The 14,273-nt window shown below is 43.2% G+C and overlaps 1 protein-coding gene across 2 annotated transcripts in view; it reads left to right on the forward strand.

The window, feature by feature from the left end:
• Positions 1 to 9,954: 9,954 nt before the first annotated feature.
• PAPSS1 (3'-phosphoadenosine 5'-phosphosulfate synthase 1) overlaps positions 9,955 to 14,273 on the forward strand; it is a 121,521-nt gene continuing 117,202 nt past the window's right edge. Inside the window, exon 1 of one of the 2 annotated variants that reach the window (XM_070372042.1) lies at positions 9,955 to 10,242. In XM_070372042.1, coding sequence (XP_070228143.1) covers positions 10,183 to 10,242 — 60 coding nt within the window. In that variant the 5' untranslated portion in view covers positions 9,955 to 10,182. Of the gene's footprint in view, positions 10,243 to 10,455; positions 10,677 to 14,273 lie in introns of those variants that run through there. The other variant, XM_070372043.1, reaches the window with a different exon arrangement.

Genomic DNA, 14,273 nt, shown 5'->3' on the forward strand with positions numbered 1-14,273 from the left:
TACTTAGTTCAGCACCACACTTCCCTGTAGTGACACTGTAAGGAATTGACGAGGATGGAGAAGTAAATTTACAGACTAAAATAGTCTTAGAGATGTATAATACTTTTGAAATTGGTAATATTAAATTACACCATCCAGGGATGTACATTTAAATGGTGAAAGGAAAAAAGGCAAAGAAGTTGTGACTATAGAAGTAACCGCATACAAGCAACTCCTCCTTCTAGGCAGATAAATTGTCAGAGACTGGATGTACTATCCCACCTGAAACAGGTTTTAAAAAACCCAACAAGATAATATATGAAACAATGGTTTTCAGACTGTAGATACCAGGAAATTCAGGGCAGTGATTCCTGAGAGATGAGGAAATAAATAAAGTAAGGCCTATAATTGCCTTGGCTTAACTAGGAGAGAGCTTTGAGGCTACAGTGCAGGAAGGGGGAGCCCCAGAGGCCAGGAATTCCCCTGAGTTAAGGAAATGGTGCTGGGAATCCAACCTCCAAGGAGTGGAGTGCAAGAGAGGAGAGAGTTACCATAGTGAAAAGCTTCACGGGTGGCAGGAAGTCCACCTGAGCACAGGCGAGTAGGAAGCTAATGTAGGATGGAGAACAATACCCTCCGAAAGGAGCAGAGGGAAAGTGCCTGGAACTCAACCGGGAGAAATGACGTCCCCTCTGGCCAGAGAAGACCTTGACTTTGCGCAAAATACCCACTGCTGCTGCTGCAGCTGCTGCTAAGTCGATTCAGTCGTGTCCGACTCTGTGTGACCCCATAGATGGCAGCCCGCTAGGCTGCCCCGTCCCTGGGATTCTCCAGGCAAGAACACTGGAGTGGGTTGCCATTTCCTTCTCCAATGCATGAAACTGAAAAGTGAAAATGAAGTCTCTCAGTCATGTCCGACTCCTAGCAACCCCATGGACTGCAGCCCACCAGGCTCCTCCGTCCATGGGATTTTCCAGGCAAGAGTACTGGATTGGGGTGCCATTGCCTTCTCCAAAACCTCATTCATTTCACTGAATTAAGCAACACAGCCTTGACCCCAAAACACTCACCCACAAACCCTAAGAAAGGCATGTGCTGCACCCTGCCTTGACCTGCCAGTGTGGCCCCTCAAGGTGTGCCATGTACTTTGTTCAGGACCTGTGAGTAATAAACTTCTCTATCTCAGTTTCTCTTGTTTGCACTTGAGCCACAACTCATCCAGTACCCTATGTTCCACTTAACAAATGTCAATTTGACCCAATCATAACAACATACAATGAAGTACTACCAACCATCAATAAAATGGAATGAACTACTGACACACCCAATAATATGAATGAATCTCAATATTTATGTTGAAAGAATGTAGGGAAAATATCTGTGCTGTGTTTGGTGCTGTATTCTATTACTCACTATTTAGCTACTTTAACATACAGAAATTATTAACACAGTGCTTTACAGAACGTAAGGTACTTAAAGACAATTTGTGGTTTTGATTAAATTATTATTTACAGGTATAGATAACACACAAATTAACCTAGTATAATTTTAGAAGAAGAATCTTTTGAGATAAATATATCCAGCTGCTCCCTCATCCCACGAGAATTTGCATGATTTACCCAAAGTCATATATTTAGTAGAAAACCTAGATGTCTAGCAAGTTATTTCCACTCACTCTGAAGATCTCCTCTGAATTATGAATAAGCCACAATTTTAAAACATAATCTTTAGCAACTGGTCTTATGAAATCCACTATCTGGGGACTTTTTCCTAAGGAAAAAAGAAAAGTTAGCCACAAGGAAATGCTTCAGATGAAATTGATAAGTGATGATTCAAGGTTTCTTTAAGGCTTGTTTCTTTATTCAATAAAATCCCTCTGGTGGAGAAGACATTTACTTATCTTCATGTATTTTCTCCACAAATAAAATATAGAGAAGATGGAACTGCTTTGACTAGAGGCAAACAGAGCAGTATTTGTTCACTCTACAAATGAATTAGAAATCTTCTCACAAGTCCCAGAGACTCTAAAGGAACTTTCCTGAATCTCTGGTGATTCCCTCCAGATGGAAACCAAACATTCCTGGCTGCTTCTCAACCACTACACCAGTTCCTCAGCTGGTAAGGATTTAACAATGGAATGTGGAGGGTGACTGAGACTCTAATGGTCATTTATCTCTGGCTTGTGTGGCATCAATTCTCCCAGAACTCCTAAGACTGATGCTCTGATATCACCAGGGTAAATGACTTAACAATATTACCAAGCTTACTTACCTATTACTCTTTCACTGAGGGAACCTGTGTACCCAAAGGGTTAAAATACACTTTGCTCCAGGTTTCCTAACTTTTATACCTCCTCAGTTTAGCTTAAAATATTTAATTTTTTTCTTTTCAGTTTTGATGACATTTGAAATATATAGTTAAATTACAAGAGAGATCTAATGTCTTCAGTTAATTACTTAGTTATGGATACTCAGGAATGCCCACCCATTACTTAGAGCAATAGTTCTTAAAGTATGGTCCTCTCTCACTAATAGTCTTGCTTCATACTAAATGAGAAAATAAAAGCCTTCGGTGGAAATTCCCTCATCTTCCCACCACCTATACAAATGGACTGGCATCTCTGCCCCTCTTCTCCTTTTAGCTTATTTTGCATAAATTACTTACTGTCCATCAAAGGTCCATCTTTATTTGTGCTCTGGATTCTCAGTCACAAGGACCTCCATCCATCAGTTACCCCCCCTCTCTCTCTCTGTTGGATCATTCTCATCAGCATACAATTTAGTTTCTCCTTTCTTTTTAAATTATCTTATTTTGATTCTGTACTATCCTTCAACTATATCCCATGTCTCTGCTCCTTTTTTCAAGTCAAACATCTTAAGGGCTGTTCTCACATGCTCACTTCATTTGACTTCTAATTCAGTCTTTCCAAAAAACGTTTCTTGCATGCATATGTCAAAATGATATATCCTAATAGAGTCAAATAATCGCTTAAGGAATTTTAAAACAGAGAGCAAATCCTTAGTCATCTTCCCCTACTCCCCCAGTTTCCTTCCCTGGAGGCAACTACTCAAGTCTTTTAGTGAATTTCCTTGGAATTCCCTTGAAACAATAGGTACATTGCTATTCTTGGTCTTTACGTTTTACACAATATCTATTATCCTCTCACTATGGAAAATGAGGATTTATCTCTCCTCTTCTATCACCATCACTCACTCACACACACACACACACACACACACACACACACACACACACAAATTTTATCCCCTCGACCTCTTCAGCTAGTCATAGCGCAATTTTGTTAATATTTATGTTTATAGTTTACATTATTATGTCTACGTGTGATTTAGAGCTGACCCATGTAGTAAAACTATTATTAGTCCTTTCCAGCATGATATTTTTCTTCTAGAGACAGTTTCTTTTTCTTTTTTTTGTTCTCTATTCTTTTTTTTTAAGTGGATATATATGGTTTTCTTTGAAAAGAATTTTTTTTGTCTTCTTAAAAAGAAAAATTCTCACATAAAAAAAGAGATAGTATAGAAATATGCTTTTTAAAAAAGAAGACTTCATAAGTGGCTCTAGCAGACACTTCTGGTGCCCATCTACATCCACTCAGCCCTTACTACTGTGGAGCAGGCTATTTTGACTTCCACCTGTGAACACACTGCCATCTCTTTCCATAAGAGTTTTCTTTGGGACTAGTGTCCTCTCTCTTGAGGTGTACTGCAATCCAAAAGTACCAGAATGACTACTCCCTGGGAGCAGTCCTTAAGTAATGACTGAAGGGAGTTGTATAAATGCCCTAGCTGTCTCCCTCAGGTGATATACTTCTGAAGGACAAGTTCAAAGTTCAGAACTCTGAAGTTCAAGTTCCGAGTTCCCTGCTGAAAATAAGCTCCAGTCTGCCACAATGAATGCTTGATAGCACACTCTTTATTGACTACCTTCTTGTTTCTGTATCACTCCACCAATGGTGTTGCCTGGGATAACTTCCCAAATAAATGACTTGCACTTGAATCTGTCTTTCCATGCCTGCTTCTTAAAAAATCCAAACTAAAACAATAGTGCTGGGTATTTCCTGTTACATCACTTTTTAGGGTGCCTGATATCTGCTGTCTCAATTTTAGAGATGCTAAGACTGATAGGAGGCTACAGGTGGTGTCAGGCTCACGTCTCCATTATAAAGTTCCCTTGCCTACCTGTATTAGTCAGGGTTCTCCAGAGAAACAGAACCAGTAGGATAGACAGATAGATATTTATCATAAGGAACTGGCTCACCTGATCATGGATGGTTAGAAGTCCTAAGATCTGAGGTCAGTAAGCTGGAGCCCCAGGACAGCAGATGGTGCAGTTCCAGACCAAGTCCAAATGTCTGAGGAGGAGGAGAGCTGATGGTGTATATTCCAGCATGAAAAATAGCAAGCTCGAGACCCAAGACCCAATGTTTCAATTCAATTCTGAAGACAGGAAAAAGGCCAGCGTCTCAACTCAAGGAAGAAAGTCAGGAGGAGTTCCCTTTTAGTTGTAGAAGAAACATCATTTTGTTCTATTCAGGCCTTCAGCTGACTGGATGAGGATCACCCACATTAGGGAGGGCAACCTAGTTTACTGTCTTACTGATTCAAATGTTAATATCACTCAGAAACACAGACACACCCAGAATAATGTTTAACCGAGTATATGGGCACCCCTCAGCCCAGCCAAGTTGACACAAAATTAGCCATCACATTATCTTTCACCTAACACTTATATCAGTTACTAATGGTTACTGCCTGGTCATATCATTTACCTGGTCAGATGTTTAAAATGGTGATTTTTTTTAAAATGCCAGTATTCCTTCTGCATTTATTAGCCGAAATTCTATCCATACGAACTTTCCCTTCCTTATCAATTATTTTATTACCCTGAAATACAGTTTGTACAGAAAGGATGCAATAAATTTATCTTTTCTGATGACTTGGTTTTCTAAGGAGTTATCACTAATTTAATCCCAAACTCGGAGAAGGCAATGGCACGCCACTCCAGTACTCTTGCCTGGAAAATCCCATGGATGGAGGAGCTTGGTGGGCTGTAGTCCATGGGGTCGCTAAGAGTCGGACACGACTGAGCGACTTCACTTTCACTTTTCACTTTCATGCACTGGAGAAGGAAATGGCAACACACTCCAGCGTTCTTGCCTGGAGAATCCCAGGGACGGGGGAGCCTGGTGGGCTGGCGTCTATGGGGTCGCACAGAGTCGGACACGACTGAAGTGACTTAGCAGCAGTTTAGCAATCCCAAACTATGTCAGCTGTCTAAATTATTTTCAGTATGTCACTCCCATCGGATGCTCTATCAATTTCATCTTCCTAAACTAAGCTCTCCAAGGATTTTTTAACTTCATGAAGAAGCTTCTGGATGATTATCCTCTAGACCCCATAGCGGTCATCCCGGGATCTCCCTTCATTAGAATTCCCTCCAGCTGTTTCCTGTGTGGGAGCTCCTATTCTCTGAATGCTATGTTTTTCCTCGTTCTATTTAAGTGAAGCATATCCCCCAGGTTTCTTTAAGAGAGGGTGTACGATAATTCCAAATTCTACGTTGGAAACATTTTTTCTTTTCTTCTTTTTTTTCTTCATGGAAATACTTTCTGTTTTAGAGCATTTGTTTTCTAGCTCTTGGTGTTTTTCTTGACAGCTTCAGTTTCTATTTTTTTCCTCTTGAGAAAAAAAAATTCTGCATTAAAAGACTGTGGAGTCTGCTTTTTATCAACTGCTAAGTGTATGAGGGAGACAGCAGAGGTGGGGTGGGAGAGGCAGCCCTGCCAGCTCTGTAGGGCTGAGGAGCACCCCAGCCGTATTTCTCTCAGCCATTCATTGTGGGGAGAGCCAGCTTCAGTCCATTTTTACTCCTCATTCTTTGTTTGTGAACTCTCCTTCTCCTTGGAAGCTTGTAGGATTTCCAAACAACTTCAGAGCACTGGGGAACAGTGTTTGGAAATTTCACAGTGCTGTGCTTTGTGTGCTTGATGTTTATCCGTTTAGTTGGACATTCTGGGAAGCTCTGAAGTCCTTCAGTGACAGGAAATTTTGTTGAATAATTTTCTTGGTTATTTCCTCTGGTGAACTTTCTGTTTCTGCAACTCCTAATATTTGAATCTTAAATTTTCTAGACTGTTCTTTCAATATTTCTCATCTTTTGGGTTTTTTTTTTTTTTTTTTTTGCTCTGCATCTGAAAGATATCGACACCTTTCTTCCACTCCTGCTATCTTGTTTTTAATTTCCAGGAGCCCAATTTTGTTTCCTGAATACTTTTGGCATTGCCATTTCATTGGTAAATCTTTCAATATGTATCTCTAAAATTACTCCTTTAATGATAACAACACTTTTATCACAACAGAAAAAGTTAAGTCTTTAATATCAAGAGTCTAGGGACTCTTTAAATTTCCTGTGTTAAAAAAGATTTTTTTGTTTGAAGCAGTATTCAGGTAAGTTTATGTATTTCAATTGCTTATTTTTCATGTTATGTTTTAATGTTTAGTTCTTCCTTATTTATTTTTTCCAACCATTGACTTACTGAAGAGTCGGGTCATTTATGATGTAGAGTTTTCCACAGTTTGGACTCGACTGATTGTATTTATGCTGATTTTACATTTTCCTCTTTACTCTGCATTAACTATAAATTGATGTAACCTGAAGACTTTATTAGAATCAGATTTGACTTTCTTGGGGGTATTAATACTTTCAGGAAGCAAAAAAGTTCTAATGTTCTTTATTTTCATGATTTAGCAGCCATTGATGATCATTGTCTATATTATTTCATTTAATGGTATAAAATGATATTACAAACTTATATTTCTTTCTGAATTTATTAGCTGTATGTCTACAAACAAAAAATTGCTCTCATCAGCTTTTTCATTACCTGACTTACAGTTAGTGCATGGTACAATTAGCAAATGCTTAATATTTTCCTTTTGTCAGTTTTCAAAATAATGAGTAGGTTTATTAGCATCTTCCAAGGATTACAATGAGTTCTTTTTAGATTGTTATCATTATGAACATTTAGATTTGAACGTATTTGATTTGTTTCAGTACATTATAGATTTTACCCCCTTCAGTCCTCTGATTGTGTGATTTTATTTTTAATTATTTATTTTTGGCTGTGTTGGGTCTTTGTTGTTATGCAAGGCTTTCTTTAGTTGCATCGAGTGGCGGCTACGCTCCAGGTGTAGTGCGAAGGCTTCTTGCTGTGGTGGCTTCTTTTGTTGTGGAACATGGGCTCTAGGTGTCTGGGCTTCAGTAGATGTGGTGCATGGGTTTAGTTGCCCTGAGGCATATGCAATCTTCCTGGACCAGGGATCGAACCTGTGTCCTTGCACTGGAGGCAGATTCTTCACCACTGGACCACCAGGGAAGTCCCTAATTGGGTAATTTTGACAGAGGAAAGCTTCTTTTGTTTGGCTTCTGAGTCTTTTTTACATAATCATACTGGTTTTTGGTTTTTTTTTTGACAATTCCTTGTTTTGGATTTGACAAGTTGTTTCAGGTTCATTTGCATGATGTCTGAAATAATAAATTTGAATTGATAGTATCAATGTAAACTTATGATACATTTTACCTGAAAAAGTCCATAAATATTGACTAACTCAAAAGCATTAAACACTCCTGGAAGCCTAGATTGTGATATCTAAAAAACATTTGCTTCTGAAAACCAGGAATCCTGGGTCTCCTTAGAGAAATGGCTGATTCCAGATGTGGTGTTGTGTTTTCATCTGAAGCTTGGGATCCTCTTCCAAACTCATTCTGTTATTGGCAGAGTTCAGAAATTCATTGAAATTAAGTTCTATGTACAGACTGTAAATGAAGAATCTCCAAGGAAAAAGCTATAAGGAACCATCGACAATTTGAGGATCAAATTTTTAGAGACACTACTCTGATAGCAATGACAAGAACGGTGTGCATGGGCAGTAGAAGCACAAGATGCTTATCTACAGAGATTAGTTGTGATTCTTCCTGCATATGGGGAAGGCCTAACACAGGACAGTAGCAGTAGGGTAAATAAACAGGGGACTGGTTTGCTAACTATTAAGAATGTATGACTGTCAGCTTAACTGATGCCAACTTGGGCATGTACAAGTTCCTATCCTTCCACTGACCCTACCCAGGACTGTACTCTGCAGTAAATCATTTTACTGTCATCAAGAGCTTTGTAGTTAATGGATACTATTTAATAATCATTAGGATCCAGTGGCTTCCCTGGTGGCTCCAATAGTAAAGAGACAGCCTGCAATGCAGAAGACCCGGGTTTGAAGATCCTGGGTCAGGAAGATCCCCTAGAGAAGGGAATGGCAACCAACTCCAGTATTCTTGCTTGGAGATCCCATGGACAGAGGAGCCTGGTGGGCTGCAGTCCATGGGGTTCCAAAGAGTTGGACACAACTGAGCGACTAACACTTTCACTTCAGGACCCAGTGGCCTCTATGCTGTCTTAGTCCCTGAACAATGATGAAGACCTTCGCTGACATTTTCCCAGAGCCCAGGAGACTAGTTAGCCATATATAAATCTTGACTTAGGAATGCACTTCCTGTTTCTAAGCACTACTCCCATTCCCTTGGCTAACTATAAAACTGCCCCAATGGGCCCTCAGCAGCCTATGCAGTGCAACTGCAAATGCCTCTGCATCATAGTCCTTCTGATCCCATCCTGTAAGTTACTGAATAATAAACAATTCCGTTGATTACATGGACTTCCCTGGTGACTCAGACTGTAAAGAATCTGCCTGCAGAGCTGGAAACCAGTTCCATCCCTGGGTCTGGAAGATCCCCTGGAGAAGGGAATGGCAACCCACTCCAGTATTCTTGGCCTGGAGAATTCCATGGACAGAAGAGCCTGGTGGGCTACAGTTCATGGGGTTGCAAAGAGTCGGACAGGACTTAGCGACTTCCACTTTCGCTGACTACATGGAGCTGCCTGTCTCATTTTTTTCAGTTGCAAGATACCTTCTCACTTTGGTGGGCATTTTTCATCTCCTTTTGTCCTCCAACAAAGAGGCAGTAACGTCAGGTCTTAGGGATTGGTGTGCGCTGCTTGTAGGGGAGGGCACTGGGTTATGGGGAAGCGCGGCAAACAGCTACGGAAAAGCCCTGAGAGTGGTGGTTTAGTCGCTAAGTCGAGTCCGACTCTTGCGTCCCCAGGGACTGTAGCCCGCCAGGCTCCTCTGTCCACAGAGGTGGAAAGGAAGATAACTCCCAGAGGAAGCTCCCTCCACCCCCAGCCCATCCTCAGGTGAAGTAGCCACGGAATTCTCATGTGAGTTTGAAAATGTCCTCTACAGATGGGCATTCTACTTAGTGGTAACCAAGGGCTCTTCCTCAGCCTGGATTTCATTCCTCTAAGGATTTCATGAGAAGCTAATAAAATACATGCCCCTTTTTGACTTAGCCGGTGAGAAGTACCTGACAGAAATCTCTTCAAGAGATGTCTTCTAGTGGGGACGGAGGCACCTGTCAGAAACCAGAAGAGATGTTAACTACTGATGGTGTATTGACTTTTTTTTTTAAATTGTTGGGCAGAATTTGAAAACGAAGCGGAATGTGTGGACAATAAGCTGTTCAATCTTCTCTTTGAGATGCTGGAAAATTCCTTTTTATATGTGCCCAAGCCGAGATGAACACAGATTTGGAAGATAGGAAACTGGTGACCGGGCTTATGCAGGAAAAGACAGGGGCGGGAGACCACGTCAACGTCTTCTTCTTTCCAGTAAACAGCAACAGGGAGCCAAACCCTCCAAGAGCTGGGAGTCTGGTACCTTGTCTCTAGGTGGAGGCTTGGGACCGGGTTCCAGCCTCCACGCATGCGCAGTGCAAGGTGCGAGCCGGGGAGGGACCGGGGAAGTTCCACGACTACCTTCTCAGGCTCCGCCCCTTCTCAGAATCAAGGGGGAGGAGCGTCGTGCGCGCTCGCGTCGGTGCGCGCCCTGAAGCCCGCCCCCAACTCCTGCCTCTGGTCGTTCCACCCCACACACCTCTGCCCCGGACCCATTTCGGAGGCGCGGCCGACGCGGTGCGTAGTCAGAGCCACGAGCACGAGCGCGTGCGTAAGACAGCGCGTGTCAGCTCCGTCGCGAGGAGGCCCCACCTTCCCGCCCCGCCCCCGCCGGCCTCAGCTCCTCTGGCTTCGCTCCCAGCGCTGAGAATCCCGGTATCCGCGCGCGCTGTGTAGCCATGGAGGTCCCCGGTAGCCTGTGCAAGAAAGTCAAACTGAGCAATAACGCGCAGAACTGGGTGAGTCGAAGCAGATGTGCGGAGGAGGTTCTGAGAGGCTCCGGCTGCAGATCCATTTGGAGCCACTGTCCGCTCCTTCTGCATCCTGCTTGGAGAATCGGGGAGGGTACCCGAGGCCGCGGCGCCTTCCAGCAGGGGCGGTGGGTGGTGCCTGGTGGCGTGGCGTGGCGTCGCTGGGGCGGGGGTCTCGGGCTGGGCTGTGCAGGCAGTCGGAACCACGGCCAGTGGGAAGAACGCCCGCTTCTCCAGCTCCACGGCTCGGATGAGACCTCGAGGACTATCTTTCGGGAGTGAGCTGGCGGCTGCTGAAACCTCCGGCGAGGGGAAGCTGCCCGCATCCCTTCCAGTGGCCTGAAGATCTGCAGAGGAAGCGGAGGCCGGCGCCTTTGGTGCATTCCTGATTTTTCTTGGCTCTGCCAGTGCAGTTAGCCCAGGTTTGGGTCCATCTCCATGTCTTTCCAGTTCTGACTTACGACATGAAGGGAGAGTACCCAACAATGTGGCCATTCATGAGCTGAGACTGCCCTGAACTGAGGTTCTTTGTGACTCGGTGTTAAATTGGAATATTTGACAAATAACATGGAAACTAAAATGTAGGGGGAAACTAATGGTTTATAACGTTTAGCAAGGACTGCCAGTTGGCTTTGATGGGGAAATGTTCTTCCTCAGAAGGTTGCTTCCTTCCTTAATTATTCTTGCTAAGAAACTGCCATAAGCTAAGCTTTTGTAAGTGAGGTGGGAGTAGGGTGGGGGAGGTGTTGCCCAACTCTGGAGGCCGGAAAGGCCTTGGTTTTAAGTCTGGATGGAAATTTTTTTTCACAGTACAGCAAGATCTTGAGGTTTAAATTCAGCCTTGTAAGTCATCATTACCGTTGGTGAATCGAAGAAAAAAAAAAGCCATTTCAGACAAGTGTTCATTTCAAGTCATTAATTTACCATTTCTGAGGTTACCAAGGATTCTCACCCTGATTCCTTTCTCCTTCTAAGTTACTTCACTCTTCCTTTAGGTGATAAGGAGGGAGAGGAGATAAAAGGTAAATTCGAACATTGAAAAGGAGCCCTGGACTACCAGTCTGGTCTCTGTTTCCAACTTTGCCCTTTAGTAGTTGTTTGATCCTGAGTGAAAACACTCGACTTCTTTAAACCTCAGCTGACTTAAAGATATAATAGCCTGTACTTGTCTAGACAGTTTTGAGGAGTAAAGAAGGTAATGATTTGGAAAGGTCAGTGATACCACTGCTATGCAATTATTGATATTGCTCCTGTTACTCTGAGGTATTTCCTGGTTAGGGACAAAGGGTTGGTTAAATTAGAGTATTTACAGGTTATTTCAGCTACACCGTCTGTAACTCATTTACTGTTCCACTTGCCAAAAAGTGCATGTGCTTTGTAGAAGTCCTCAGAGAAGATGAGAAATGAGGAACTCGGTGCTTGCCTTCCAGCTGGTCATGGCCTGGTTGGGGTTGTAGTTGGCATTTGTTGGGTGATGAATATATCATTACAGGCCCAGTTATTTGATCACAATTTAGAGGAGAGATTAGTTTAGTCTGGATGTTTTGGAGAGGATTTATGGAAGAGAGGCTTTCCCTGGTGGCTCAGACAGTAATCCGCCTGCAATGAGGGAGACCTGGGTTGGGAAGATCCCCTGGAGAAGGGAATGACTACCCACCCATTTCATGGACACAGGAGCCTGGCAGACTACAGTCCATGGGGTTGCAAAGAGTTGGACAGAACTGAGCAACTTTCACTTTTGTGGAGAAGTATGCTTAGGTTTTTGAGGTAGAGGGAAGCTGTATGACTAAGGTCTAGGAACAAAAATAATTTATATTATTTATTGTAATATTATAACTACTATAAATAATAATAACAATTGTTATTTACTCTAGGAACAATGAAGAGACCTGTTAATATACTCTGGAGGGCTGTTGTTGACTGGAGATAAGATTAAATAAGCAGTCTGGGGCTACGCTATATAGTTGTTAATGTTTGGCTGCTGAGTTGAGACTAGATTCTGTGAGAGATTTTTGATGAAGCTAGAATTTTTAATTTTATGGCCTTGTAAATCTTTCTTTGCCCCAATAGGGAACACCCATCATCTTTCCCTCTCATATACATCACCTGATAGCCACATGTGTAGAGAATGCACACACCTTTCCAATTCCCAACACATGATGAAATTGGTATTCCAGAGGGACTGGTCTGCTGAAGAAATTAGATGCTGTTAGAGCCCACATGCGGAGAAGGCAATGGCACCCCACTCCAGTACTCTTGCCTGGAAAATCCCATGGATGGAGGAGCCTGGAAGGCTGCAGTCCATGAGATCGCTGAGCGTCGGACACGACTGAGCGACTTCCCTTTCACTTTTCACTTTCATGCATTGGAGAAGGAAGTGGCAACCCACTCCAGTGTTCTTGCCTGGAGAATCCCAGGGACGGGGGAGCCTGGTGGGCTGCCGTCTATGGGGTCGTACAGAGTCGGACATGACTGAAGCGACTTAGCAGCAGCAGAGCCCACATGTAGAAAGAAGTCCTGGCGAACAGACAGGTTTATGCTGCTGCTCCTGCTGCTGTGAGTATCATGAGAGACAGTGGTTTAAAGCAAGGATCCTGGAACTGACTGCCTGGACTTGATCCTGGGTTTCACGGTTTACTCATTGTGTAACCTGTGGCTAGTCACTTAATTTCTGTGCCTCTACTTTGCTCCTCTAGAAAGTGGGAGTGATAGTCTCACAGGGATATTGTGAAAATTAAAGGAGTTAATGTGTGAAAAATGCTTAGGACAATGTTTGGCATATAGCATTATATGTCTGTTAGCCCTTACTGCCTTAGTGTTACGTGTGTTAGCGCTTTATTCTCTTTATTCCAATTGTTGTTCAGTTGCCCAGTCGTGTCTGACTCTTTGTGACTCTGTGAACTGCAGCAAGCTTCCCTGTCCTTCACCATCTCCCAGAGTTTGCTCAAACTCATTGATGTCCATTGAGTTGGAGATGCCATTCAACCATCTGATCCTCTGCCACCACTTTCTCCTTTTGCCTTCAATCTTTCCCAGTATCAGAGTCTTTTCCAATGAGTAGGTTCTTCGCATCAGGTGGCCAAAGTATTGGAGCTTCAGCATCAGTCCTTCCAATGTATATTCAGGGTTGATTTCCTTTAGGATTGACTGGTTTGATCGCCTTGCTCTCTCAAGAGTCTTCTCCAACACCACAGTTCAAAAGCATCAATTCTTCAGTGCTCAGCCTTCTTTATGGTTCAACTCTCACATCTGTACATGACTGCTGGAAAAACCATAGCTTTGACTATATGGACCTTTGTTGGCAAAGTCTTGTCTCTGCTTTTTAATATGCTGTCTAGCTTTGTCATAGCTTTTCTTCCAAGAAGCAGGTGTCTTTTAATTTCATGGCTGCAGTCACCATCTGCAGTGATTTTGGAGCCCAAGAAAATACCAGTTAGTGTCTCCATTTTATTGATGAAGAAGCTGAGGCACAGATATCATAGACGTTGTAAGAGGTGGACCCAGTATTAAGCATGCTGCACAGGTCTTCCCTGGTGGCTCAGATGGTAAAGCGTCTGCCTACAATGAGGGAGACCCGGGTTCGATCCCTGGGTCAGGAAGATCCCCTGGAGAAGGAAATGGCAACCTACTCCAGTACTCTTGCCTGAAAAATGCCATGGACGGAGGAGCCTGGTGGGCTGCAGTCCATGGGGTTGCTAAGAGTCGGACACGACTGAGCGACTTCACTTCACTTTCTGTAAGGGACAGGCATTCTTAGTAGAGATAGTCTGTAGAACAAGGCGATGTGTGTGCTCAGTTGCTCCATTTTGTCCAATTCTTTGCAACCCCATGGACTGTAACCTGCCAGGTTCCTCTGTCCATGGGATTTTCCTGGCAAGAGTACTGGAGTGGGGTGCCATTTCTTTCTCCAGGGAATCTTCCTGACCCAGGGATTGAACGTGCTTCTCCTTCATTGGCAGACAGGTACTTTACCACTGAGCCATCAGGGAAGCCCGTAGCTAAAGTACTGTCATCTCAGC

This window comes from Bos mutus, chromosome 6 (genome assembly GCF_027580195.1).
Source record: "Bos mutus isolate GX-2022 chromosome 6, NWIPB_WYAK_1.1, whole genome shotgun sequence".
Taxonomy (NCBI): Eukaryota; Metazoa; Chordata; class Mammalia; order Artiodactyla; family Bovidae; genus Bos; species Bos mutus.